Here is a 26,846-nt window from a genome sequence, read left to right as displayed (position 1 = left end):
TGGAATTTCAGCTTCAACATCAGTCCTTCAATGAACACCCAGGACTGGTCTCCTTTAGGATGGACTGGTTGGATCTCCTCACAGTCCAAGGAACTCTCAAGAGTCTTTTCCAACACCACAGTTCAAAAGCATCAATTCTTCTGCCCTCAGCTTTCTTTATAGTCCAACTCTCACATCCATACATGACCACTGGAAAAACCATAGCCTTGACTAGACAGCCCTTCGTTGGCAAAGTAATGTCTCTGCTTTTTAATACGCTGTCTAGGTTGGTCATAACTTTCCTTCCAAGGAGTGTCTTTTAATTTTATGGCTGCAGTCACCATCTGCAGTGATTTTGGAGCCCAGAAAAATAAATTCAGCCACTGTTTTCCCATCTATTTGCCATGAAGTAATGGGACCAGATGCCATGATCTTCGTTTTCTGAACGTTGAGTTTTAGGCCAACTTTTTCATTATCCCCTTTCACTTTCATCAAGAAGCTCTTTAGTTCTTCACTTTCTGCCATAAGGGTATTGTCATCTGCATATCTGAGGTTATTGATATTTCTCCTAGCAGTCTTGATTCCAGCTTGTGCTTCCTCCAGCCCAGTGTTTCTCATGATGTGCTCTGCATATAAGTTAAATAAGCAGGGTGACAATATACAGCCTTGACGTACTCCTTTTCCTATTTGGAACCAGTCTGTTGTTCCATGTCCAGTTCTAACTGTTGCTTCCTGACCTGCATACAGATTTCTCAGGAGGCAGGTCAGGTGGTCTGGTATTCCCATCTCTTTCAGAATTTTCCACAGTTAGTTGTGATCCACACAGTCAAAGGCTTTGGCATAGTCAATAAAGCAGAAATAGATGTTTTTCTGAAACTCTCTTACTTTTTCGATATGCACTGGGAAACTGGAAAATTCACGTGACTCACTTTATTGTGAATTTCACCATATTGCAGTAGTGTGCACCCAAGCCCCCAATAATAGATGTGTGCCTGTAATTTGTTTGAGATTAAACTTGTCCAGTCTCATCCAGGGCCCTCGCAGGGGATCCTTTTATTTTTGCTGTCTGAGCCAAGGATCAGCAGGACACACTAGAGAGGGTTCTAATCATATTACTGAGTGTTTAAGTTTTTAAACCAAATTCATCAGGATAATATGTCCTGAAGTTGGACTGTATCAAGTCCAGCTAGATTTTGGAGCAGTGTGAACTCCCTGGACTTGGGAATGGACATTGGTACAATCAATTTATAAACAAATTGGCAAGATCTCTTAAAATTGAAGATCTGCCCTGGGACTCAGCACACCCTAGGGCTATATAGATTCCTCCTGCTCAGGGGTTCCAGTAGACATCTACAAGAATGATATTCCAGTCTAAAAATAATGATACTACAATCTTATTCCCAATTCATATTGGAAGCATCCTTGTACCAGACTACTGGCTGTCCAGCAAAATTGGACAGGGTTGCACAGTTACAGGGTTACAGGACAAATGACTACACTTCCCAGGGCTCCACCCAATCCCCCTATAGTGATAGGCTAACCAGCTAACTTCTCTAGTGGAGTGTGAGTAGAAATGTATCGATTCTGTGCCAGAACGTTTAAGAGGGTGAGTGTACCTCCATGCTCACTTTCCTCTTCTGGTAGATGCATATGATAAGGCATCTCTAGGGCATGGTAGAGCACAACATGAAAATGTTTGATTCCCTGAATCACCTCAAGAAAGACTATTTGCCCTTCAGGATGATCTCAGACTATTATATGGACGAAAAATAAATGTTCTTTGAGACATGATACAGTCTTGGGTCTGTTCATGAGCCTAGTCTGTATAACCTATTTGTCCCCTCCCACTAAGAGTCAGCTCTCCCCTATGCCTTCTGTTCACTCCCATATTTGCCTTTCCATTCTGAACAGTCATCACCTCTTGCCTTTTCAAGAGCTTCCTAACTGGATTCCTTTCCACTGGCTTGGTATACTCCACATACAACTGTGCTGAGTTTTTTATACCATAAATCAGACTTCATTCACTTGCTCAAAGCCTAATGATTTCCCAGTGCACTTAGAATAAAATTCATCCCACTTCGTCCTACAAGGCCTCCTTGTTGTCACCACTAACCTTTTTAACCTCCTTGGTCTCTGCTTCACCCTTTTTCTGTCCAGTCCCCAACTATACTTGGCCACATTGACTTCTGTTCCTTAATCCTCCCAAGCTCCTTCCCATCTTGGAGCCTTTGCATTCTCTGTTCCCACTGTCTGCTGCTGCTGCTGCTAAGTCGCTTCAGTCGTGTCCGACTCTGTGCGACCCCATAGACGGCAGCCTAGAATGTCTTCCCCCAATTGTACTGCAGGCTTCATTTTATCATTTAAGTCTTAACCTAAATTTTACCTCTGAGGTCTGTTCTAACACACTTTCTGTAACATCATCCTCTTTCCTTTCCAGCATAGGAAAGCAGACAAAAACTAGACTGAAATCTTAGTTGGCCAACCTGCTGCTGCTAAGTTGCTTCAGTCGTGTCTGACTCTGTGCGACCCCATAGACGGCAGCCCACCAGGCTCCCCCGTCCCTGGGATTCTCCAGGCAAGAACACTGGAGTGGGTTGCCATTTCCTTCAATGCATGAAAGTGAAAAGTGAAAGTGAAAAGTGAAAGTGAAGTCTCTCAGTTGTGTCCGACTCTTTGCGACCCCATGGACTGCAGCCTACCAGGCTCCTCCACCCATGGGCTTTTCCAGGCAAGAGTACTGGAGTGGGTTGCTGTTGCCTTCTCTGAACCTACTGCTGGCTTGCTGTTAAGAATTTCCAAGGGCCTTTATCAGATGACCCAACCCTTAAAGTTTTCAGAAGCCTCACTCCCAACAGAGAAAGCCAGAATTACTATATGAGATCACATCCGTTATCTGGGATGAGAGGAATTCAAAATAGACAGGATGGAAATTATTCACTCCTGAATTAGATCATCAGGGTAGCACTGGCAGGAGGGGGAATTAACAGAATAATAAGATTCTCCATCCATCCTCCATTCCAACTCATTATCCTTAGTTATATATTTTCCTGTGGTTTTTGCATCCATAGAGAATAAAAGTTTCAAATTGTTTTGGATACCACGTTTTAAGAAACAAGCTCTATTTTCAGCTCCACTGACAAACTCTTTAGGTTAAGGTTTTTGTGTGCTACCTAACATTTGACTGTACACTAATACTGCATTTTTATTTTATGCACACTAGTATGAGGAAGACATTCAGAGTTGGTAAGAAGTGAGGAAAGATGAGTAGAATGTATTTACATTGGAACAATAATGAAATCACTGGGTAATCTTTAATTTTTTATTTTCAATAAAAAATTAGGAACCAAGACATTACACATTTAACAGCAAAGTTGTTAAAGCTAGAAGTAAAGGCACATGGATGCAGAATCCTTTTCTGAATCTAAGTACAAGAATTCATTTTACATATGAATGAAACTGAAAACTGGGAAAATCATTCTGAAGGTTTTCATCACTGACAGTTTCTTAAAAACATAAAGTTGATTCTATTTTTTCATAAGGGAGTGATGTTAAAATATGAAGCTGTATTTCTACCAGGATTCAGCATTCAAAGAAATCCCTGATCTGATCATTAGTATGTCCTAAGTGCCAAAAATGTAACTATCCTAAAAGTCTAAACTGATTTAAAATACTATTCCTAGTTCAATTGAAGGGGCATAGATGTAGGATACCATGACCTAAAGCTAAAGTGCTCTTTCTGTTAAAACCAGTCATCTTTGTAATCTTAGAATTTGAGGATGTTGCTAGGGAACAAGATGGCAAAAGAATCTTCAAAAAGTTCTTCAAATATATGATCACTTTCTTTTGATACATTTTTCTAAAACAGGCAGAAGCAGTCAGTCATCTCACTCAGGTTAATGGTATTTCTCCACAGAAAATGGACTATACTGTGCCCTCTACCCTTCCTTCACAGAGTTAGATGGTATAAGTGAAAGTGTTAGTTGCTTAGTCGTGTCTGACTCTTTGTGACTCCATGGATTAGAGCCTGCCAGGCTCCTCTGTTCATGGAATTCTCCATGCAAGAATACTGGAGTGGGTTGCCATGCCCTTCTCCAGGGGATCTTCTCAACCCAGGAATTGAACCCGGGTCTCCTGCATTACAGGCAAATTCTTTACCGTCTGAGCCACCTTCGTAAAGAATCTGCTTGCAATGCAGGAGACCCAGGTTCGATCCCTGGGTCAAGAAGATCCCCTAGAGAAGGGAATGGCTACCCAATCCTTGCCTGGAGAATTTCACGGACAGAGGAGCCTGGCGGGCTACAGTCCATGGGGTCACAAAGTGTCAGATACCACTGAGCAACTAACATCACACAGTTTACTCAAAGTTAAAATTGTATGGGCTGAGCATCAGACAGCAGGTCATCCTGTTTACACTTGCTGTTATTAATCTTTCAATCATGAGAAAACTACAGAAGCAGCTACTTGATCACTAGCAGACTTTATAAAGAAGCTTGAAAACATTGCACGTGTGTGCTAAGGTGGCCAAAGAAGGGAGGATACATGGACATTGATTGTTTACAGAGCACAAAGCAGAATCTAACAATCTGAAATGCTATTCCTCAGGGGTTTCTTTTTCTGTAAAGAAACCTAACTTAGCTGGGTGGAACACACCACACAACTGTTCCTCTGTCACTTTCTCAAGGTGTTTTCCTGAGGTGTTTTCACAGGTGGGTTTTTGGCAAATGTTACTGGGTTATCTGGAGGTATAAGGAACAGCCCAGTTATTACCAGGAGCTAATTAAAGAAAAACCTAACTTAACGGGAAGCCAGTGCTACCAATAATCTAGCAGTACTGGTAGAGAAAAACACCTAATCCTTCACATTAACACATTATAATGGGTATTTTACTATAGCAACCTGAGATCTCAAAGCCTTCCTAACCAGGGTTATGTTATATAGCACCTAAGAATCCTTGCTCCAGTCTTGACTTAGTGTTATTTTAGAAATTTCTTCGGATGCACCTTTGATTTGGTGCCTAGGGCAGGGTTCCTTGTGGTCTTTGGAGAACCCTGTCCATTTGGGCACCGATTACGCCTTTCTTGCAGCTGTTGCCTCCCTCGCCTTAAGCACTCCACGTACCAGTGCTCCTGCTGCAGCAGCTGCTGCTTCTTTTTTAATTGGCTGTGAGTATCCTCCAACTGATGGCATTTCTGAACTAGCTCTGGAAGTTCTTTCTGTAACTGTTGGTGCTGTCTGTTGATGTTACTGTGGAACTCAGAAACGTGCTGCTTTGCTGCCTTCTCCAAGGCCTGGTTCTTGCTTTTCAGCTCCTTTGTTAGCTTCTTTCCCGACTGCCTTGCCTCTAGCTCACTCAGCTGTGCCTCCAGTAATGCTTTGTCCTGGAAGAACTGGACGAGCATCGCCTGTTTCTTTGCAGCGGTCTCAACGTGGGTCTTCTTTATCTCCTGCTGAAGTTTCTCAATTTCTCTGTCCTGTTTTTCCTTTATCACTGAAATGTCCCTCATTGCCTCCAACTGCTTATTCAAATTGGATAGAGTGTTTTCCTTCTCCAAGAGCTCTCTTTTAAGTGCTGAATTTTTGTTCGCATATTTGGAGGTTAATTCTTGTTTTCTTTGTTCAATCTTCATGCTTTGTTGTAGATAGTAGTTCCACAGCTTCTCAGTTCTCTGTCTAGACTCCTCTGTTTGCTTGGTCAGGTATTCCTGAAAGAACTGGTTTTCCTTCTGTATGTGATCTTTTTCCTCCAGTAGCTGCCGGGTTTCCACCACTAAGGGTTCTAGCCGAGTTTGAGTTTCTTTGATTTCTTTGTCCAGCTTCATCATTTCCATTACTGCTCTTCCCTTAAACCTCTTCTCAACCCTTGTTAGCTTCTCTGGCTTGAGAAAAGTATGTATGAAATTAACATCTGGTTGAAGGGAATTACTGGTGTCCTCAGCCAACCTGAAAGAACAAAGGAGACATTTGCTCATGTTTTTCACGAGAAATTAGAAAAGAATTTTTAAAATGCACACTTGTACTGTAATTCATATCTCAAGTATTTGGGAGGACAAATTGATGTCCCTCACACAAGGTAAGTGGGTAGGAGTGGTGGGGGGAGAGGGGTAGAACTAGGGGTAAAGACAAGGGAGTGTAATTTACAACTGACATGTCTTGGCTGCAACCCTGAGAGGTAGTATCTCCAGCTTAAAGAGGAGAAAACAGGTTCAGAGAATTGAAGTGACTTCACCACAATGTACACCCCCAGAAATTCCTAGTTTCTCCGAACTAGTCTCTGCGGATCTCGGTGTGGCCCAGCAACTCTGGGGCTCGGATCCTGCCAGGGTCCGGAGTCGTGCAGTCCTAAGCCGTATAACGTCCTCAGCTCATGGCCAGCCCTCAGTTCAGTTCAGTCGCTCAGTCGTGTGGGACTCTCTGCGACCCCATTGACTGCAGCACGCCAGGCCTCCCTGTCCATCATCAGCTCCCGGAATTTACTGAAACTCATGTCCATTGAGTCGGTGTCCAACCTCTGTCGTCCCCTTCTGCCTTAAGAAGTTAACTCCGGGAGTGTACAATGTACAACAGAGCCTGGGTGTAAAACCCACATCTCACAGCTTATTGAACACTACAGCCACTCCAAAGGACCACTGGAGCCAACTGGGTGACGGAGGAGTACACGCCTCAGCTCTTCAGCTTTCCGGGTGCCAAGGGAGCTAGGGTGGAGGGAGGTGCCCCTTCAGTACCTACTTGACAAACTTGTTAGCCGCCTGTTTTTCCCCGGTGTCACGGTTCTGTCCCTTTCGGGAGACCACCAGCGAGCGAGAGCTACTTTTGGGGGCCGGCAACACGCGGAAATAGCGTGTCATTACGGGGGTTATCCCCAGTTTCTCCGAACTAGGCTCTGCGGATCTCGGCGTGGCCCAGCAACTCTGGGGCTCGCATCCTGTCAGGGTTCCCTGTCGTGCAGTCCTAAGCCGCCTAACCTCCTCGACTGACGGAAGAGCTCTGACGGCCGCTTCTCCAGAGGCTCGGTTCCCAGCTCCCCGGGGGCTGACAGGAGAACGCACTCTCTTCACTAACGTAGCGCGGGAATCCCTGGTCTTCCCTGGGGTTCCTGGAGTTCCTGGGGTCCCTGGTGGACCCTGGGGTCCCTGATTGTCCTGCCCGCCCGGGGTCCAGAGCTTTGACCTTCCCAGGCCCTGCCCGACGACCGTGAACAGCTCTTTGGTTGGCCTTTTCCAGCCGTCCTCCCAGTGCCTCCACTTCCCCGACGGGGTCCCTAGTTGGGCCCCCATCCGGGTCACGACGGACAGAAAAAGGTGCACGCCTCGCCCCTTGGCCCTGCCCTTTCTGGCCGGTTGGGTTGGATTCGATTGGTTTTGTTGGGTTCTCGTCTCATTCAGAATCCGGAAAGTCGCGGGTGTCTCTCTAGCAAGTAGCGTCTCTATTGTCTAGTGGGCGGAGCCAGGAACAAGATGGCCGCGCCCGCATCTGCCACGGAATCTCAAGCATCAGGGGGACCTCGGCCCCCCGCGTGTCTGTTGGTGTTGGGAATGGCGGGGTCTGGGAAAACCACCTTTGTACAGGTGACCTACATGGCTCGGGCGTAGTCGGGGCGCGCGAGAAGTTGTCTGTGGTGGGAGTAAGGCCAGGGGAAAAAGTGAGGGAGGTCTCTCTGGGGAGTTGGAAGGAACTGATGCCTGCTTTCAGGGACATACCGGCAACTCCGGTTTCTTTCTCTGCGAAGCCTTCTCAGATCCTAACCTGGGTTCATTTAGACTCTTTTACGCACCCTCAGTGCCGATTTGGTACGACTGTAGTTGGTATAGGAATTGTCATGTTATTGCCAACTCCACAAGGCAGAGGCTTAAAGGAATTCTGGCGGTTAATAGAGTGCTGGGCTTCTAAAGTGTAGATTTCTAAAGAATTCTTTCTGGGATGCCTGCAATGTTTCAGGCACTGGGGATACAGCAGAAATGACAAAGTTCCCGCTTAGGTGGAGCTACTATTTTGGCGGGGAGATAGAAACCCCGCCCCCGCTCCAAGTTAAGTGATGGAGTGTAGAGGAGACTCGTGGATGTGTGACGAAGAAAGGTAGCATTTCAACTGAGAGTGAATGTTGTAGGTGGAGATCAGAGACGAATAAGGTAGAGGGAAATGGAAGTACAATTCTTCTGGTAAGTTGGATAAAGGAGAGGAAGTTCACTCTTGTCCCTTTGTCCTGCTCTTGGTCTCAGTCTATCCCTCTCTCCATGTCACTGCAGAGGCTCACAGGATATCTGCATAGTCAAGGGTGTCCACCTTATGTGATCAACCTGGACCCAGCTGTGCATGAAGTTCCCTTTCCTGCCAATATTGGTGAGTAAACTCTGCCAGAACTTGTGTAAAATTTCTTAGAGAATGGGAAGCTGTCAACCTATCCTACCCATCTTCAATACTTTCATTTTTAATGTTTTCTAAACTGCCTGATTTCATTTCCCTTAGATTTGCTAGTATCCTGAAACAGCCTTCTTCCTATTTACCATTTTTTCCTTGGTTTACTCCCTCCCCTTCCTTGTTATTCTTGTTCAGTCCTTCAGTTGCTCAGTCGTGTTCAACTCTTTTAGACCCCATAGACTGCAGCACGCCAGGCTTTCCTGTCCTTCACCATCTACTGGAATTTGCTCAAATTCATGTCCATTGAGTCGGTGATGCCATCCAACCATCTCACCCTCTGTTGTCCCTTTCTCCTCCTGCCTTCGATCTTTCCCAGCATCAGGATCTTCTCAAATGAGTTGGCTTTTCCCATCAGGTGGCCAAAGTATTGAAGTTTTAGCTTCAGCATCAGTCCTTCCAGTGAATATTCAGGGTTGATTTCCTCTAGGGTTGACTGCTTTGATCTCCTTTCTGTCCAAGGGACTCTCAAGAGTCTTCTCCAGCACCAGGTTTGAAAGCATCAATTCTTTGGTGCTTAGCCTTCTCTGTGGTCCAACTCTCACATCCGTACATGACTACTGGAAAAATCATGGCTTTGACTATATGGACCTTTGTCTGCAAAGCAATGCCTCAGCTTTTTAATATGTTGTCTAGGTTTATCATAGCTTTTCTTCCAGGGAGCAAGTGTCTTTTAATTTCATGGCTGCAGTCATCATCTGCAGTGATTTTGGAGCCTAAGAAAATAAAGTTTGTCACTGTTTCCATTGTTTCCCCATCTATTTGCTGTGAAGTGATGGGACCAGATGCCATTAGTTTCTGAATGTTGAGTTTTAAGCCAGACTTTTCACTGTCCTCTTTCACCTTCATCAAGAGACTCTTTAGTTCCTCTTTGCTTTCTGTCATTAGAGTGGTGTTATCTGCATATCTGAGGTTATTGATATTTCTCCTAGCAATCTTGATTCCAGCTTGAGCTTCATCCAGCTCAGTATTTCTCATGATGTACTCTGCATCTAAGTTAAATAAGTAGGGTGACAGTATACAGCCTTGATGTACTTCTTTCCCAATTTGGAACCAGTCTGTTGTCCCATGTTCAGTTCTAAATGTTGCTTCTTGACCTGCATACAGGTTTCTCAGGAGGCAGGTAAAGTGGTCTGGTATTCCCATCTCTTTAAGAATTTTCCAGTTTTGTTGTGATCCACACAGTCAAAGGTTTTAGCATAGTCAATGAAGCAGAAGTAAGTGTTTTTCTGGAGTTCCCTTACTTTTTCTATGATCCAATGGATGTTGGCAATTTGATTCTGGTTCCTCTGCCTTTTCTAAATCTAGCTTGTACATCTTGAAACTCTGGTTCACATACTGTTAAAGCCTAGCTTGAAGCCTTGCTAGCATGTGAAATCAGTGCAATTGTATGGTAGTTTGAACATTCTTTGGCATTACCCTTCTCTTTGGGATTGGAATGAAAACTGACCTTTTCCAGTCCTGTGGCCACTGCTGAATTTTCTAAATTTGCTGGCATATTGAGTGCAGCACTTTAACAGCAACATCTTTTAGGATTTTCAGTAGCTCAGCTGGAATTCCATCACCTCCACTAGCTTTGTTTGTAGTAATACTTCCTAAGGCCCAATTGATTTCACACTCCAGGATGTCTGGCTCGAGGTGAGTGATCACACCATCATGGTTATCCAGGTCAAGACTTTTTTGTACAGTTCTTCTGTGTATTCTTGCCACCTCTTCTTAATATCTTCTGCTTCTGTTAGGTCCATGCCGTTTCTGTCCTTTATTGTGCCCATCTTTGCATGAAGTGTTCCTTTGTTATCTCTGATTTTCTTGAAGAGCTCTCTGGTCTTTCCCATTCTATTGTTTTCTTCTATTTCTTTGCATTGTTCACTTAAGAAGGCTTTCTTATCTCTCCTTGTTATTATTTGGAACTTGCCCATTCAGATGGGCATATCTTTCCTTTTCTCCCTTGCCTTTAGCTTCTCTTCTTCTCTCAGCTAGTTGTAAGGCCTCCTCAGACAACCATTTTGCCTTTTTGCATTTCTTGGGGATAGTTTTGATCACCGCCTCCTGTACAGTGTTAGAAACCTCCGTCCATAGTTCTTCTGGCACTCTATCAGATCTAATCCCTTGAATGTATTTGTCACTTCCACTGTATAAGTGTAAGGGATTTGATATATGTCATACCTGAATGGCCTAGTGCTTTTCCCTACTTTCTTTAAGTCTGAATTTTGCAATAAGGAGTTCATGATCTGAGCCACAGTTGGCTCCCCATCTTGTTTTTATTGACTTCTCCATCTTTGCCTGCAAAGAACATAATCAATCTGATTTTGGTATTGACCATCTGGTGATGTCCATGTGTAGAGTTATCTCATGTGTTTTTGGAAGAGTGTGTTTGCTATGACCAGTGCGTTCTCTTGGCAAAACTCTGTTAGCATTTGCCCTGCTTCATTTTGTACTCCAAGGTCAAACTTGCCTGATACTCTAGGTATCTCTTGACTTCCTACTTTTGCATTCCAGTCCCCTATAATGAAAAGGACATTTGTGTGTGTGTGTGTATGTGTGTGTGTATGTGTTAGTTCTGGAAGGTCTTATTGTGGGTCTTCATAGAACCGTTCAACTTCGGTTTCTTCGACTTTAGTGGTTGGGGCATAGACTTGGATTACTGTGATATTGAATGGTTTGCCTTGGAAATGAACAGAGATCATTTTTTCATTTTTGAGAATACATCCAAGTACTGCATTTTGTACTCTTTTGTTGACTATGAGGGCTATTCCACTTCTTTAAGGGATTCTTACCCACAGTAGTAGATATAATGGTCATCTGAATTAAATTTGCCCATTCCGGTCCATTTTAGTTCACTGATTCCTAAAATGTTGATGTTCACTCTTGCCATCTCATGTTTGACCACTTACTATTTACCTTGATTCATGGATCTAACATTCCAGGTTCCTGTGCAATATTGTTCTTCACAGCATTGGACTTTACTTTCACCACCAGACATATCCATATGCTGAGAAAGATTGAAAGCAGGAGAAGGGGACAACAGAGGATTAAGGAAGACCTGGTATTAAAAACCAGAAATCATTATGAGAACAATTTTGGAGAAAAAATGTTTCCATCTTTTCACTTAAAGCCTCAGTTCAGTTCAGTTGCTCAGTCGTGTCCAACTCTTTGTGACCGCATGGACTATAGCTTGCCAGGCTTCCCTGTCTGTCACCAACTCCCCGAGCTTGCTCAAACTCATGTTCATTGAGTCAGTGATGCCATCCAACCATCTCATCCTCTGTCATCCCCTTCTCCTGCCTTCAGTCTTTCCCAGCATCAGGGTCTTTTCCAATGAGTTGGCTCTTCCCATCAGGTGGCCAAAGTATTGGAGTTTCAGCTTCAGCATCAGTCCTTCCAGTGAATAATCAGGACTGATTTCCTTTAGGATGGACTGGTTGGATTTCCTTGCAGTCCAAAGGATTCTCAAGAATCTTCTCCAACACCATAGTTCAAAAGCATCAATTCTTCGGTGCTCAGCTTTCTTTATAGTCCAACTCTCACATCCATACATGACTACTGGGAAAACCATAACTTTGACTAGAGGGACCTTTGTTGGCAAAGTAATGTCTCTGCTTTTTAATATGCTGTCTAGGTTGGTCATAGCTTTTCTTCCAAGGAGCAGTATTTGATGGGGTAGGTCTACTGACTGCTGCATAGGTTTAGTTAGATATTACTGAATAAATCAATTTCCTTTTTATTTTGAATTCCATCCAAATAAATTTTTTTCTAGTTCTATTGAGATATAATTGACATATAGCATTGTATATGATTAAGTTGTATAACATAATGGTTTGATTTACAAACTCAGGAAGTGATTATCATAGTAAGTTTCAGTTCAGTTCAGTTGCTCAGTCGTGTCCTACTCTTTGAGACCACATGAACTGCAGCACGCCAGGCCTCCCTGTCCATCGCCAATTCCCAGAGCTTACCCAAACTCATGTCCATTGAGTCGGTGATGCCATCCAACCATCTCATCCTCTGTCGTCCCCTTCTCCTGTCATCAATCTTTCCCAGCACCAGGGTAGTGAACATCTATCATCTCATATAGATATAAAATTAAAGAAATGCAAAATCTTTTTTCCCTTGTTATGAGAACTCTTAATAGCTTTCACATGTAACATACAGCAGTGCTCGTTACATTTATAATATTGTATATTACATCTCTAGTGTTTATTGGTGTTAGCATTGGAAGTTAATACATTTTGCCTACCTTCATCCAATTGTTCCCTCCCTCCGCACCCACTTCTGGTAACTACAAATCCAGTCTATTTTTTCTGTGTGTTTGTTTGTCTTTCAGTGTAAGTGACCTGCCAAAGTATTATCATTAGTTCCTGGTATACAACATACTAATTTGAAATATCTGTAAACGTTTCAAAATGATCACTATGACAAATCTAGTTAATATCTGTCACCATACAACAGTATTATATTATTATTGACTATATTCCCCACACTGTACATTTCACTCCCATGACTCATTTGTTTTGTAACTGAAAGTTTGTACCTCTTATCTCCATCACTTATTTGTCTCCCTGACATCCACTCCCCAAGTTAATGCCTTTATAAAAATGTTATCTGCTTTAACTTAGTTACCAGTAAGTGAGGAGTAAAAAATAAGCCTTTTTTCTTGCTTTAACTCCCTTTTTCTATATGTATGGTCACTGAGAAAGTATTTAAGTTGTATAGAACTTTTCTTTTCATCTCAGACCATCCCTACTGTAACCGGAGAGCTCCTAGCCTAGCCTTCTTCTTGGGTTACTTGGCAGTTATCCTTGGCCATAAGGAAGTGTGAAGCTGGAGAAGTTACTAATAGACAGTGCTGAGCATAGAAGCTTCAAAAGCTGGTTTCAGTTTCTTGTTGGGAGGAAAGATACTTCCAGGGTACCTTTTGTTCTCCTAGTCTGTTCCTGAACTTGCTTCTTTTGCTATCACAATTCAGTGATCTTAGCTTGAAAATTTGGGAAACAGATTTGAAAAGTGACTTGGATGCTAAGAGAGAAACTGATTTATTTCCTCAGAGGAAGCAGAGATGACTTGAGAGGTCAGTTGGCTTAGATATTAAGAGAGTCCCAAATTGTATTGTTTCTTATGTGTTAAATTCCATTTCTTTGTTTTTTTTTTCCCCTCACAGACATTCGTGATACTGTGAAGTATAAAGAAGTCATGAAACAGTATCCTTTTCCACATCTACTTTGATGTTGGCTCATCTCTGGTTAGTTACTGTCTGTGTATTGTGTAGCTTTGAAAAAATATCTGTGCCTTTCCTTGTGAAGTATACTAGCAAAAGCATTTGATAGCTTTCAAGTAACTTTATAAAGAGGAGGGATGATGAATATGAGGAGAGGCATTGTAGATGGTTAGACATCCTATTTTAGCTTGTGAGTTCCATTTTCTGCCTTTGTCCCAAACTGCAGGATGTTGTGATTAGCACAGAGGATGAGCAGCTAGCTGGTGGTGTGCCTGGGTCCACAAGGTAGTATTGCCTTGGTGGATACAGCTATTAGTCACCATCTCTTTAGACTGGGAAACTCAAAGGTTAGTAAGATCAACTCTAAGTTTTGGGTTGGTCAACTCTTAGTACATTGCCCATAAAATGTGTACTTTCCCTTTAGGTCCTACTGAGTAGGAAGACTGACTCCAATCCTCAGGTGACTTGAAGAGTGAGAATCAGAGCAAGGAGTGGTACATAGACGGTCTTCATGGCTAATACTCTCAGGCTGTCAATGCCTGAAATATCTGTCCATTCCATTTGGCCCATTTACGTGGCCATTTTTAAACAATAAATGAATGAGGTAGACATCAATAATGAATGTTTCCCTATGAGGTTAAGATTGTGTGGTACATTCCAGTCAATGGAACACTAATGTTATGCTGAGTTTGTGTGTGTGTGTGTGTGAGGGATTGTCAAGATAATAAACTTTATCATCTAAATTGATCTATGAGCAATTTAAATCCTTAACTTAATGTCTAGGTATGGACTTGGACCTAATGGTGGCATAGTGACCTCACTCAATCTCTTTGCTACCAGATTTGATCAGGTATATCTGTCTCTATTTACATAGACATGGCTGTGTTAAAACTTGTGACTCTTAAATGCCTTAGCTTGATCACATCGGGAAAGAAGGGCAATCCATCTGGATGTCCATATAGAACATAAGGAGGCATTTTGGTGGACAGAGAAGTAGGCTATGTGAGGATGATCAACATGGCGAGAGACTTCACACTGAATGTTTGTGGCAGCCAACAAAGCAGACACCTAAGAGGCTTGAGTTCTTTTGCTCTCTCTCTTTTTTTTTGGCCATGTGGCTTGCAGGATCTTAGTTCCCCAACCAGGGATTGAATCCTGGGTCTTTGGCATTGAAAACACAGAGTCCTAACCACTGGACTGCCATGGAATCCCCCCGGGTTCTATTCTTCATCTGTGCAGTTTTACCCCAAGGATGGGTTGGAGGGATGAGGAGTGGGAAGGTCTGCCAGGCAGAGAATGGAATGATTATGGGGCTTTTCACTTGCAGCAGATAGTTGTCATCTATTAGGTTTTCTCTGTCACATTCCACTTCCTTAAGAGAGTTTTGCATCACTATTTTTTTTTAACCTCGGTTTCACTCAGTGAGACAAGCTGTTAACACTTTACCAAAGCACCAAGAAAGAGACTTGGGACTGACAGATCAAGTCTTCAGCTCCTCAGGCCCTTGCCCTGTGCTCCAGGGTGTTGTGGTGCTGCAGGTGTGGCTTTTTTTTTAGTTCCATGAGCATGTTAGTTGGTGTCCTCAGATGCAGAACATAGAGATTCAGTTGTTAATGGTGCCTGTGAGGTGGGCCACTCTGGACAGGGCCCTGTAATTTTTTTTTGTTGAACTTGGTTCCTGTTGTAATTGACATCTTTCTCTTTTAGGTGATGAAATTTATTGAGAAGGCCCAGAACATGTCTAAGTAAGTGATTTCAGTCTAATGCCTATTTATTACTCTGTAGTAGATGTATTTCTAGGTTTTTTTGAAAGAGTTTGGGATACTATCAAGTTTTGAAAGAGTGAAGTTAGAGATGAAACCATGACAAGTGAAAAAACTGTGGGCAAGAAGACAAGTCATTGAGATGCTCTACAGTGTGGAGCTCAGTTTAATAGAATTCCACCCCCAATCACTTTGGAATATGGTTCTGGCTTCTTAGGAGGTATCTTTAGAATTTGAGTCAACTTGTTCAGTTGCCTTCTCTTGCTTGTTGGCATTAAAGTGTCTGAAATACCTTTCTAATCCTTGTTTAAAGTAATAGAATTCACATGATTCAGAGAGACTATTTTTTAACTAAAAAGTATTTAAAAATAAAATAGAGTAATATTCTTATTATCATTGTCTGTGATTAACTGTTGTTAAATTTTTAATAGGTTTGCTTTTAAAGGAAGATAATTTGTTTTTGTAAAGAGTATAGATATTACTGTGACTATGTCATACCATGCCTAGATTTAAAATAGGAAGCTATCACCCTTATTATTAGAAATAACAATCATTATTATCATTATTGCTACTATGAGGATATAGTAGCAGTGATTTATCATCCCAGGTGTTTCTGTTTATATGTACATAAATAGAAGGATGGCTGGGTAAGGTGTTTTTACAAAAAGAGGATCATATAGGAGTAGGTTTTTTTTTAAAGTAACAGCTTTATTACAGTATGAATTCACAGACCATAAAGTACACTCTTTAAAAGTATACAGTTTAGTGGTTTTTGGTATATTCACAGAGTTGTGCATTGATCATAATCACCTGATTTCAGAACATTTTCATCTCTAAAAGAACCCCATTCTCATTAGCATTCATTCTATCCCCTGTTCCTCCAAGCTCCTGGTGGCTGCAGGCACCATTTTACAACATACATGCATTGAGGGTTCCGTTTTCTATACATACTTAACAGTACTTATTACTGTTTTTGATTACAGTCATCTTAGTGGGTATCAAGTGGTGTCACATTGTGTTTATGGTATGAATTTCCTAAATGATTAATGATGTTGAGCATCTTTTAATGTACTTCTTAGCCATTGGTATGTATTTGGAGAAATGGCTATTCGAATTTTTTTTTTTTTAAATAAGTTTCCAGTACACATTATAATTTAACATCTGTGTACACTGCAGAGTGATCACCCCCAAAGGCCAGCTATCATCTGTCACCATAGTTGATCTCTTTCACCTCTTTGACCCACCCACAACCCCTTTTCCCTCTGATAACCACTGATTTGTTCTCTGTGAACTTGCTTTTGGTTGGTTTTCTTTTCTCTTTGTTTCATTCTCTCTCTCCTTTTCCCAGATTATTCCACTTACGAGTGAAATTGTACAGTAGTTGTCTTTTTGCTTCTGATTTGTTTTACTTAGTGTCATCCATATTGTCACAAATGGCAAGATTTCATTCTTTTTGTATGGCTAAATACTTTTCTACTATGTGTATACCACGTCTTCTTTATCCATTCATCCATTGGTGAACATTTAAGTTGCTTCCGGGTCTTGGGTGTTGTACATAGTGCTGCAATGAACATATGGGTGTGTATATTTTTTCTAATTAGTGTTTTTATATTCTTTGGATAAATACCCAGAAGTGGAATTACTGAATCATATATGGTAGCTCTACCCTTCAGTTTTTGAGGAATCTTCCTACTGTTTTTCATAGTGGCTGTACCAGTTTATACTCCCACTAACAGTGTTCGAGTGTTTCCTTTTCTGTACATCTGCTTCAACACTTGTTATTTGTCATGTATTCAGTAAGAGCCATTCTAACAAATGTGAGTTGACATTTCACTGTGGTTTTGATTTGTATTTCCTTAGTAATTCGTGATGTTGAACGTCTTTTTTATGTGCTGATTGACCATCTGTGTATCTTCTTTGGAGAAATGTCTACATATTAGATCCTCTCTCATTTATGAATCATGTTGTTTTGTGAATTGTATGTGTTCTTTATGTATTTTGGATACTAATCAGATGTGATTTGCAAATATTTTCTGCTGTTTGGTAGGTTGCCTTTGGGTTTTTTTTTAGCCATGCCCAGTGACTTGTGGGGTCTTAGTTCCCCAGCCAGGTATTGAACCCTGGGCCACTGCAGTGAAAGCACCAAGTCCTAACCACAGGACCGCCAGAGAGTTCCCACCTTTTAGTTTTGATGATGTTTTCCTTTGCTGTGCAGAAGCTTTTTCATCTGTAGTCTCATCTTTTATTTTTGCTTTTGATTTCCTTGCCTTTTGTGTCCAATCCCCAAAAACTTCACTAAGACAGATGACAGGCTACTGCCTCTGTTTTCTTTCAGGTGTTACATTCTAGTTTTTCATCCATTTTGAGTTAATTTTTGTATGTGGAGTGGTCTGGTTTCATTCTCTTGCATATGACTGATTTTCCCAACACCATTTCTTGAAGAGACTTCCCTTTCTCCATTGTATGTTCTTGGCTCCTTTGTTGTCAGTTAATTGTCTGTGTATGAGTGAATCTTTGTTCTTTTTTACAAACAGCTTTATTGAGATATAGTTCATGTGCCATACAGTTTACCCATTTTGATTGTGCAATTCTGTGGCTTTTATGGTAGTTATAGAATTGTACAGCCATCACCACAAGTTTAGAACATTGCATCCCCTCAAGAAGAGACCCTCTTCTTTAGTTACCACATTCTTCTTATTCTCTTTTTCCCTTTCCTCCATTTTCCTCCAACCCCACCGCTAAGTAAACAGGTTTCCCAAGAGATTTACACACCGGTTTTGCTTATCTCTCATTTTTAATGCAGTGTGTTTCTAAAACTGTCAGTTTCCTCTATGACTGTTTGCAGCACTGATGTATTGCTGCTCTTGCCAATGAACCTGAACACCAGACACTGACCAAAGCCTGGGGGAATGTGGTCTTCACTTTAATGGCAATGGGAAGATGTGAGACTTGGCATGGGAGGTTATTTCTTGTCTTAAATGCCCAGATGTTAATGTTTTGTGGTCTGGAATATCTTTCAGAATGCACAAGTAAAAACTTCTTTTATGATCTTTTTTGACACAGGTATGTCTTGATTGACACACCTGGACAGATTGAGGTATTCACATGGTCAGCTTCTGGGACAATTATCACCGAGGCCCTGGTGAGTATTCTAGGACTTGTTACTGAGGGTTAAGTAGAGAGCCAGACAAGAAAAACTTCATCTTTCTGCCTGGGAACTTATGTGGGATAGAGTCATAGAGCTCTGCACACCCTCCTAAAGTGGTTCTTCCTCTCCACAGAGGGTAGGAGAAGAGTTTGGGGACAGGTCAAGGACCTTTTGACTAAAGCTGTGATTATTCTGTGGCTTCAGGCATCCTCGTTTCCAACGATTGTCATTTATGTAATGGACACATCTCGAAGTACCAACCCAGTGACCTTCATGTCCAATATGCTCTATGCCTGCAGGTAATGCATTATTGTTGGGCATAGTGTTGTGTCAAGAAGTGAAGTCTCCATTTCTTCTTTTCCTTCATTTTTGAGTCCTGAGTGCTTCCCTCTCGGTTTGTGCTGCCCACACCCTTTAGTGTTTCTGGGTTGGTGAGGGAAGAGAAGCACATATGCCTTGGCATCAGCCCCTGGTCGTCTTTCTCCTTTGCTTATTACAGAACAGGTGATGAATGAAAGTGCACCTTCTGGTAGATGCATTGCTCCCAGTTGAATGAAATCCAGTTCTGAATAGAATAGAGGCTCTGGTCTAAATGCTTTTTTTTTTTTTTTTTTTTGTGCTAGGAAAAATGAGATTATAACATGAGGAGAGACTGAATTAAAAGATTCATCTGTGATTCTGCATGCACATATTTTCTCAAGCGTGGGGCTATTAGGAGAGGAGGGGCATGCCCTACTAGGCTATGTTAGTGCATTAGACCTAGGAGCAAGGTGGCCCATTATTAACACTGAGTTTAATTTTAGGCATTTGCAAAAAGCAAGCACTCCAGTTTGTTTCTTCTAATGTGACCAGGGATATTCCTTCCTGTTAAACACAAGAAATCCTGGTCCAAATAGAAATCTGACATTTGATAGCATGATTTTGTCTTCATAGTAACTGTTTAATAGACAGTTAATTTGGTGAAAAACAACACACATACATACACACATAAACATACCCAGGATCAGTACCAAAGCATTATTACTCCTAGAATAGGAGAGAGTGTATGTGTGTCAGTTGCTTAGTGATGGTGGTTTCCTGTTTGGGATGAGAGCACACGTGAGTGCTGTGTGAGAACGGATACCTGTATTAGAGTCTGAGCCCCTCTCCCTTTTAATTACTCAGTTCCATTGGATTAATAATGCAAGCAGGAGCTTAAGTGTTTTTACTAATAATGCCTTCATATTTGATTTTCAGCATCTTATACAAAACCAAGCTGCCTTTTATTGTTGTCATGAATAAAGTAAGTGGAGTCTTCTTCCAGTCTTGCCTGAATATTTCTTTTTATCAGAACCTTGTGTTAGAAGTTTGGTTAGGTGAGAAGGATGATTTCAGATGCTGCAGAGCAGATTGAAGCTAACTGAAAGCAAAGTTGTGAGGACTTCTCAGAAATGGACTCAATTAAATTGAATGGATATACTATATGTCACTGATTCTTCTCCAAAGTTATTTTAGGCTAAATAGAGTAACTCCTGGTCCACAGCATATGGCTTATCCCTCAAGATTAGGACTCTGTAAGTGGGGGAGGGACTGCCAGTCTGTGGGGAGTGGCAATTAAAACAAAACCAAAACTTCTCTGTGGTTGGTTGTTGGCCAGAATGCAAGAGACTGTGTACTTGACTTTGGAGCCTGGAAAATGCTGGCCTCCACTGTGGCCATGGTCACTTGGCAGTGGATAGTGAAGGGTCTGTTTTAACCTGGAATATACAGATCTTCATTTAATTATTTATACTGCATTCTTGGCTCTTTGTGGCTTGTTTCAGTGGAGGAGGAAATGGGGGAAGTAGAGAAGGAAAATCTATGAATGATTGCTCTTTGTTGTCAGCACTTAATTAAAAGAAATTGGGAGAAGGAACTTCCCTGATGGTCCAGTGGTTAAGACTCCATGCTTGCACTGCAGGGGATGGGTTCAATCCCTGGTCAGGGAACTAAGATCCACATGCTGTGAGATGTGGCCAAAAGTTTAAAAATTTTTTTAATTAAAAATACAATTTTTAATTAAAAAATTAGTTTAAAAATTTTTTTAAAAATAAAATTTCCCATTGTTTGGGGTCTGACCTCATCTCTGGTTGCTGTTAACTGTCTTCTCTCTGGTACAGACTGACATCATTGACCACAGCTTTGCAGTGGAATGGATGCAGGATTTTGAGGCTTTCCAAGATGCTTTGAATCAAGAGACTACATATGTCAGTAACCTGACTCGTTCAATGAGCCTGGTGTTAGATGAGTTTTACAGCTCACTCAGGGTAAACTTTCTCTGTTGCTTATGCTGTCCATCTCTCCAGTTAACCTATTAATCCAAAGGACTGGCTTTGAACATATCTTTGGAGAGGAAGTTCATTACCTTCCGAAAAGTAATTTATAAGGCATTGCTTATTAAAAACTGGAGATTTAAAAGATAAATATGATAGAGACCCTACCTTCAGAGAGTTTATGGTCTAGTTAGGAGAGAAGGCTAAACACAGAGTTGAAATATAATGTATTGTAACTTATATTGTGATATCTTAAGAAAGATTTAAAGTTGGCCTGATAGTGGTTAGGTGGTAGATCACTTTTGAAATGAGGGATTTTGGAGGATATAGCACATATAGGTGTGCTTTGAAGGAAGGGTAAGATTTGTGTAAGCAAAAGAGGGTGTGGGTAGCAAGGAGTATGTTCACTGTCCAAGCAAAAACATTGACATACTAATTTTTATAGAGAACAGACTGTCGTTTGATGTGATAGGGAACAGATGAAAAGAACTGCTGCTTGTTTGGTCCTCATTTTCTTTTTCAGTTCTCTACTTTCCAAGGACTTATTACCATGACTTTTAAACTTAAAAAATTTTTATTTCCATGACTTTTGAGTAAGCATGCTGTTCTGTATTCTTTTAGCGTCATTCTTTGCCAGGGACTTCTTAAGGTATCCAAACTTCTTCTATGAAGAGTTTATGAAATTTGAACCAAATAATGTACACTATTTAAAAATAATGCCGTTGTTTCCTCAGTGGCATTAATGATGCTTTTGGCAGGTGGTGGGTGTGTCTGCTGTCCTGGGTACAGGTTTAGATGAACTCTTCGTGCAAGTTGCCAGTGCCACAGAAGAATATGAAAGGTGAGGACAAAAGAACATTTAATTGATGGCATTCTTAGTTACTCACAATTCTGATATGACAGCAGTTTTGTCAGGCAAAATGTTTTGGTTTTCATAATATTTGTATTATATTTGCCATGCAGATGTGTACTGGGTCTCATCACATTTAGGGTTAACAAGTACCCATTAGATTAAAAAAAAAACACACAATAATATAAAAAGACCCCACAATAATATAAAATCTTCACTTTATTGAATGATGAAGAGCAGGAGTCACCAGACATTGTAAAAGTCAGATATTAAAATTTTTGGCTTTGTGGACTGTAATAACTCTGTCATTGTGGTGTAAAAGCACCTATAGACAATTCCTAAACAATTGGGTGTGGCTGTGTTCTAATAAAACTTTATTTATAAAAATAGACAGTGGGCTGGATTTGGCCTGTTTGCCACATTTGTTGACCCCCGATTAAGAACATAGACTTTGGAGTCAGATAGACATGAGTTAGATTTCTTTTTCCTTCATTTAATAAATGAGTAACTGTAGCATTTATTGTTAAGATTGGTCATTGTGAGGATTATTTGAGATTATTTGAGATGATATACCTAAAGCACCTAGCATAATTGCCGGCAAATGGAAAACATGTTTCTTTATAAGTGATTGTTATAACTGTTGTCATGGTTAATATTCGAGTTCCAATTTATCTAAAGGAAAGTGGAGTCAGAGCACCTATACACTTTCCTTAGGCCTGATAACTGGCTGCTTTCTAGCAAGCTTCATACTTAGTAGGATCCTAATAGCCACATTATTATTTTCAGACACATTATTTTTTGTTCATCAGACAAGAGTTGTGGGTTGTTTGTTTTTTTTTTTTTTTTTTTTTTTTTTTGCGAGTGTTATCAAAGCCTCAGGATAGGCTCTTTTCTGTATCCTTTCATTGTTGCCCAGATGAACGACATAATTTATATACTGCTTCCTGAGTAGGCCTACCTTCTTTTACTCATCATTTAAACATCTTTTATTCATATTCATCCAAGTGTATGATGAACTCATCAGTCATGGTCTCTCCAGAGTTGATCTTCCCAGCTCAGCAGTCAGTCTTTTGTCTCTTTGCTGGTTTCAGGGTGGGGGTCAGGCACCTTGCTTTTCATTCCTTAGGGATAGAGTCTTAGTGACTAAGAGTTGTTACATCTGATGTTTGGTGGCATAAGATCGTTTGTTATTGTCAAAGTACTAGGAAAATAGAAGTGACATGGGGGCAGGCAGGGCCCACACTGCTTAGTGTTTCTGTCATCATTCATCTTTTATCTCCCTCATTGTTTAAGTAGCCTCTAGTATTTGTATAATTTGTCATTATTAATCAAAGGGATTTAGAGTGTTTCTCTTTCCAGAGAGTATCGTCCCGAATATGAACGTCTGAAGAAATCACTGGTAAGATAAGAAGCTGTTTGTGTTTTAGGGCTACTGAAAAACAGTCGCAGACTATGTCCTAATCCATCTATAATAAGTGATTTTGTTTTGGTATATCCTTTAGATACTTGTAAGTTCTTCCCTTGTAGCTCAGCTGGTAAGGAATCCGCCTGCAATGCAGGAGACCTGGATTCAATATCTGGGTTGGGAAGATCCCCTGGAGAAGGGAAAGGCTACCCATTCCAGTGTTGTGGCCTGGAGAATTCCATGGACTGTAACGTCCGTGGGGTTGCAAAGAATCAGACACAACTGAGCGACTTTCACTTTCACTTAGATACTTGTGAAGATACTTGTATCTTTTAGATACAGTGTATCCTTTGGATACTTGTTAATTTGACCTGTAAATTTGTATGTATGTTGTCTGGATGCACAAAGGTCTCTTTTTTCCTTCTCTAAATTTGAAGTAATAAAAATCAAGTTTTTCCTGTTATGTGTGCTGAGCCCTTCTAGTGCTACACCTCTACCCTGATTCCAAGGTCATTTAAAGGCTGTTGTAGAATTTTGTTTAAGAACAGAGAGGCAGTTCATAACTCTTACCCCAAAAGATCAGGTGTCCTGTCCCCATTGGCTCCATTGGACATCTTATCATTTAGTCTTCCTGCTATGTCTGCTTGAGGGTTCTTTTGAAGATTTTGTGTTGAATTTCTGAAACCTCTAATACAGTCTGCAGAGCCCTCTGGAATGAATTTATGCTAATATGGGCCTACACTGCTTAGTGTTTCTGTCATCATTCATCTCTTACCTCCCTCATTGTTTAAGTAGCCTCTAGTGTTTGTATAATTTGTCATTTCCATTAGAAGTCTGGCATCTAACTTGGGCCTTCTTTTTTAATATAATGACATATTTTTCTATGTATATAGGCCAGTGCACAGAGCCAGCAGCAGAAAGAACAACTGGAACGCCTCCAGAAAGATATGGGCTCTGTAGCCTTGGACACAGGAACTGCCACAGGTACTGGAGGGTCTTCTGGTGTTAGGAACTAAAAGAAGGGTACAGTTATCTCCACTTAGTAGTTAGGTGCTTGGATTTAAGGGAGAGAAAGAGAAAAAGATAAAGTAAATGTGGTATTTTATGTCTGTCAATCAATTTAGATAAATCCTAGATCCAACAAGTAATTGGCTACCCTGTTTCCCAAGAGCTTTTTTAACCCTTTTAGGCTCCTGAAGAGGGAGTGGTCATGACATCCCATGGCCTTAGGGTACATGGCTTGATGTTAGGTTCTCCTAGAGACCATTCCCTAACAAGCTGAATCCTCTGCTCAGGACTCAAACCCACTTGATTAGACTTTCTCCTGACTATTGGAGCTCAGCCCTTATTTAGTTTCCCTGTGTAGGGAGCTTACTTCTATTAGTATATTCAGTTTTCCATTTTTTTCTCCTCTTTTTCTTTCTTTTTTTAAATTAATTTATTTTAATTGGAGGCTGATTACTTTATAGTATTTTAGTGGTTTTTGCCATACATCAACATGAATCAGCCATGGGTGCACATGTGTTCCCCATCTAGAATACCCCTCCCAACTCCCTCCCCATCCCATTCCCCCAGGGTCATCCCAGTGCACCAGCCCAGAGCACCCTGTCTCATGCATCGAACCTGGTCCAGTGATCCGCTTCACATATGATAATATACACGTTTCAACCCTACTCTCTCAAATCATCCCACCCTCGCCTTCTCCCAGAGTGCAAAAGACTGTTCTTCTGTGTCTCTTTTGCTTTCTTGCATATAGGGTCATCATTACCATCTTTCTAAATTCCATATATATGCATTAGTATACTGTATTCGTGTTTTTCTTTCTGACTTACTTCACTCTGTATAATAGGCTGCAGTTTCATCCACCTCATTAGAACTGATTCAAATGCATTCTTTTTAATGGCTGAGTAATATTCCATTGTGTGTATGTACCACAGCTTCCTTATCCATTCATCTGCTGATGGACATCTAGGTTGCTTCCATGTCCTGGCTATTGTAAACAGTGCTGTGATGAACATTGGGGTACACGTGTCTCTTTCAATTCTGGTTTCCTCGGTGTGTGTGCCCAGCAGTGGGATTGCTGGGTCATATGGCAGTTCTAGTGCCAATTTTTTAAGGAATCTCCACACTGTTCTCCATAGTGGCTGTACTATTTTTTTTCACACCAACAATGTAAGACGGTTCCTTTTTCTCCTCACCCTCTCCAGCATTTATTTGTAGACTTTTCGATAGCAGCCATTCTGACTGGCGTGAGATGGTACCTCATTGTGGTTTTGATTTGCATTTCTCTGATAATGAGTGATGTTGAGCATCTTTTCATGGGTTTGTTAGCCATTTGTATGTCTTCTTTGGAGAAATGTCTGTTTAGTTCTTTGGCCTATTTTTTGATTGGGTCGTTTATTTTTCTGGAATTGAGCTGCAGGAGCTGCTTGTATATTTTTGAGATTAATTCTTTGTCAGTTGCTTCATTTGCTATTATTTTCTCCCATTCTGAAGGCTGTCTTTTCACCTTGCTTATAGTTTCCTTCGTTGTGCAAAAGCTTTTATGTTTAATTAGGTCCCATTTGTTTATTTTTGCTTTTATTTCCATTACTCTGGGAGGTGGGTCATAGAGGATCCTGCTGTGATTTATGTCAGAGAGTGTTTTGCCTATGTTTTCCTCTAGAAGTTTTATAGTTTCTGGTCTTATGTTTAGATCTTTAATCCATTTTGAGTTTATTTTTGTGTATGGTGTGAGAAAATGTTCTATTTTCATTCTTTTACAAGTGGTTGACCAGTTTTCCCAGCACGACTTGTTAAAGAGATTGTCTTTTCTCCATTGTATATTCTTGCCTCCTTTGTCAAAGAAAATGTATCCATAGGTGTGAGGATTTATCTCTGGGCTTTCCCTTTTGTTCCATTGATCTATATTTCTCTTTGTGCCAGTACCATACTGTCTTGATGACTGTAGCTTTTTAGTATAGTCTGAAGTTGGGCAGGATGATTCCTCCAGTTCCATTCTTCTTTCTCAAGATTGCTTTGGCTATTCGAAGCTTTTTGTATTTCTGATACAAATTGTGAAATTATTTGTTCTAGTTCTCTGAAAAATACCGTTGGTAGCTTGATAGGGATTGCATTGAATCTATAGATTGCTTTGTGTAGTATACTCATTTTCACTATATTGATTCTTCCAATCTGTGAACATGGTATATTTCTCCATCTATTTGTGTCATCTTTGATTTCTTTCATCAGTGTTTTATAGTTTTCTATATATAGGTCTTTTGTTTCTTTAGGTAGATTTATTCCTAAGTATTTTATTCTTTTCATTGCAATGGTGAATGGAATTGTTTCCTTTATTTCTCTGTTTTCTCAGTGTATAGGAATGCAAGGGATTTCTGTGTATTAATTTAATATCCTGGAACTTTACTATATTCATTGATTAGCTCTAGTAATTTTCTGGTGGAGTGTTTAGGATTTTCTATGTAGAGGATCATGTCATCTGCAAACAGTGAAAGTTTTACTTCTTCTTTTCCCATCTGGATTCCTTTTATTTCTTTTTCTTCTCTGATTGCTGTGGCTAAAACTTCCAAAACTATCTTAAATAGTAGTGGTGAGAGTGGGCACCCTTCTCTTGTTCCTGACTTTAGGGGAAATGCTTTCAATTTTTCACCATTGAGGACAGTGATCACTGTGGGTTAATCATTCATATATGGCTTTTATTATGTTGAGGTATTCCTTCTCTGCCTGTTTTCTGGAGGGTTTTTATTATAAATTTTCCTTTTCTTGAAAAATACTCAGCTCCTC

General features: G+C 40.8%; 2 protein-coding genes across 7 annotated transcripts in view; one reads left to right on the top strand and one right to left on the bottom strand.

The window, feature by feature from the left end:
• Window positions 1–4,201: 4,201 nt before the first annotated feature.
• CCDC121 (coiled-coil domain containing 121) lies at window positions 4,202–7,386 on the bottom strand. Of its 2 annotated transcripts, none has more exons than XM_045162348.1 (2): window positions 6,706–7,386; window positions 4,202–5,919 (listed from the first exon to the last, which is right to left on the bottom strand). In XM_045162348.1, the coding sequence occupies exons 1-2, from the start codon at window positions 7,251–7,253 to the stop codon at window positions 4,953–4,955; spliced, it is 1,515 nt and encodes a 504-aa protein (XP_045018283.1). In that variant the 5' UTR covers window positions 7,254–7,386; the 3' UTR covers window positions 4,202–4,952. The 2 variants fall into 2 exon arrangements, with proteins under 2 accessions (XP_045018283.1, XP_045018284.1); XM_045162349.1 differs by lacking the exon at window positions 6,706–7,386 and adding an exon at window positions 6,125–6,682.
• The window catches only part of GPN1 (GPN-loop GTPase 1), a 24,005-nt gene continuing 3,073 nt past the window's right edge, over window positions 5,915–26,846 (top strand). Inside the window, exons 1-12 of one of the 5 annotated variants that reach the window (XM_045162360.1) lie at window positions 7,387–7,544; window positions 8,223–8,316; window positions 13,550–13,589; window positions 14,390–14,456; window positions 15,314–15,351; window positions 18,433–18,511; window positions 18,722–18,816; window positions 19,754–19,799; window positions 20,656–20,802; window positions 21,567–21,649; window positions 23,018–23,057; window positions 23,957–24,047. In XM_045162360.1, coding sequence (XP_045018295.1) covers window positions 7,434–7,544; window positions 8,223–8,316; window positions 13,550–13,589; window positions 14,390–14,456; window positions 15,314–15,351; window positions 18,433–18,511; window positions 18,722–18,816; window positions 19,754–19,799; window positions 20,656–20,802; window positions 21,567–21,649; window positions 23,018–23,057; window positions 23,957–24,047 — 931 coding nt within the window. In that variant the 5' untranslated portion in view covers window positions 7,387–7,433. Of the gene's footprint in view, window positions 6,050–7,386; window positions 7,545–8,222; window positions 8,317–13,549; window positions 13,631–14,389; window positions 14,457–15,313; window positions 15,352–18,432; window positions 18,512–18,721; window positions 18,817–19,753; window positions 19,800–20,655; window positions 20,803–21,566; window positions 21,650–23,017; window positions 23,058–23,956; window positions 24,048–26,846 lie in introns of those variants that run through there. The other 4 variants (XM_045162361.1, XM_045162363.1, XM_045162362.1 and 1 more) reach the window with 4 other exon arrangements.

Source organism: Bubalus bubalis, chromosome 12 (assembly GCF_019923935.1).
Source record: "Bubalus bubalis isolate 160015118507 breed Murrah chromosome 12, NDDB_SH_1, whole genome shotgun sequence".
NCBI classification, from domain to species: Eukaryota; Metazoa; Chordata; class Mammalia; order Artiodactyla; family Bovidae; genus Bubalus; species Bubalus bubalis.
This window is presented reverse-complemented; position numbering and strand designations above follow the sequence as displayed.

What these genes read in the sequence shown, in the direction of transcription:
- CCDC121 (XM_045162348.1), bottom strand. Translation starts at nt 7,253, where the DNA reads ATGGGGGCCCAACTAGGGACCCCGTCGGGGAAGTGGAGGCACTGGGAG. An exon ending in GCGGCTAACAAGTTTGTCAA is followed by an intron (nt 5,920 to 6,705) that starts GTAGGTACTGAA and finishes TTGTTCTTTCAG; the next exon opens with GTTGGCTGAGGACACCAGTA.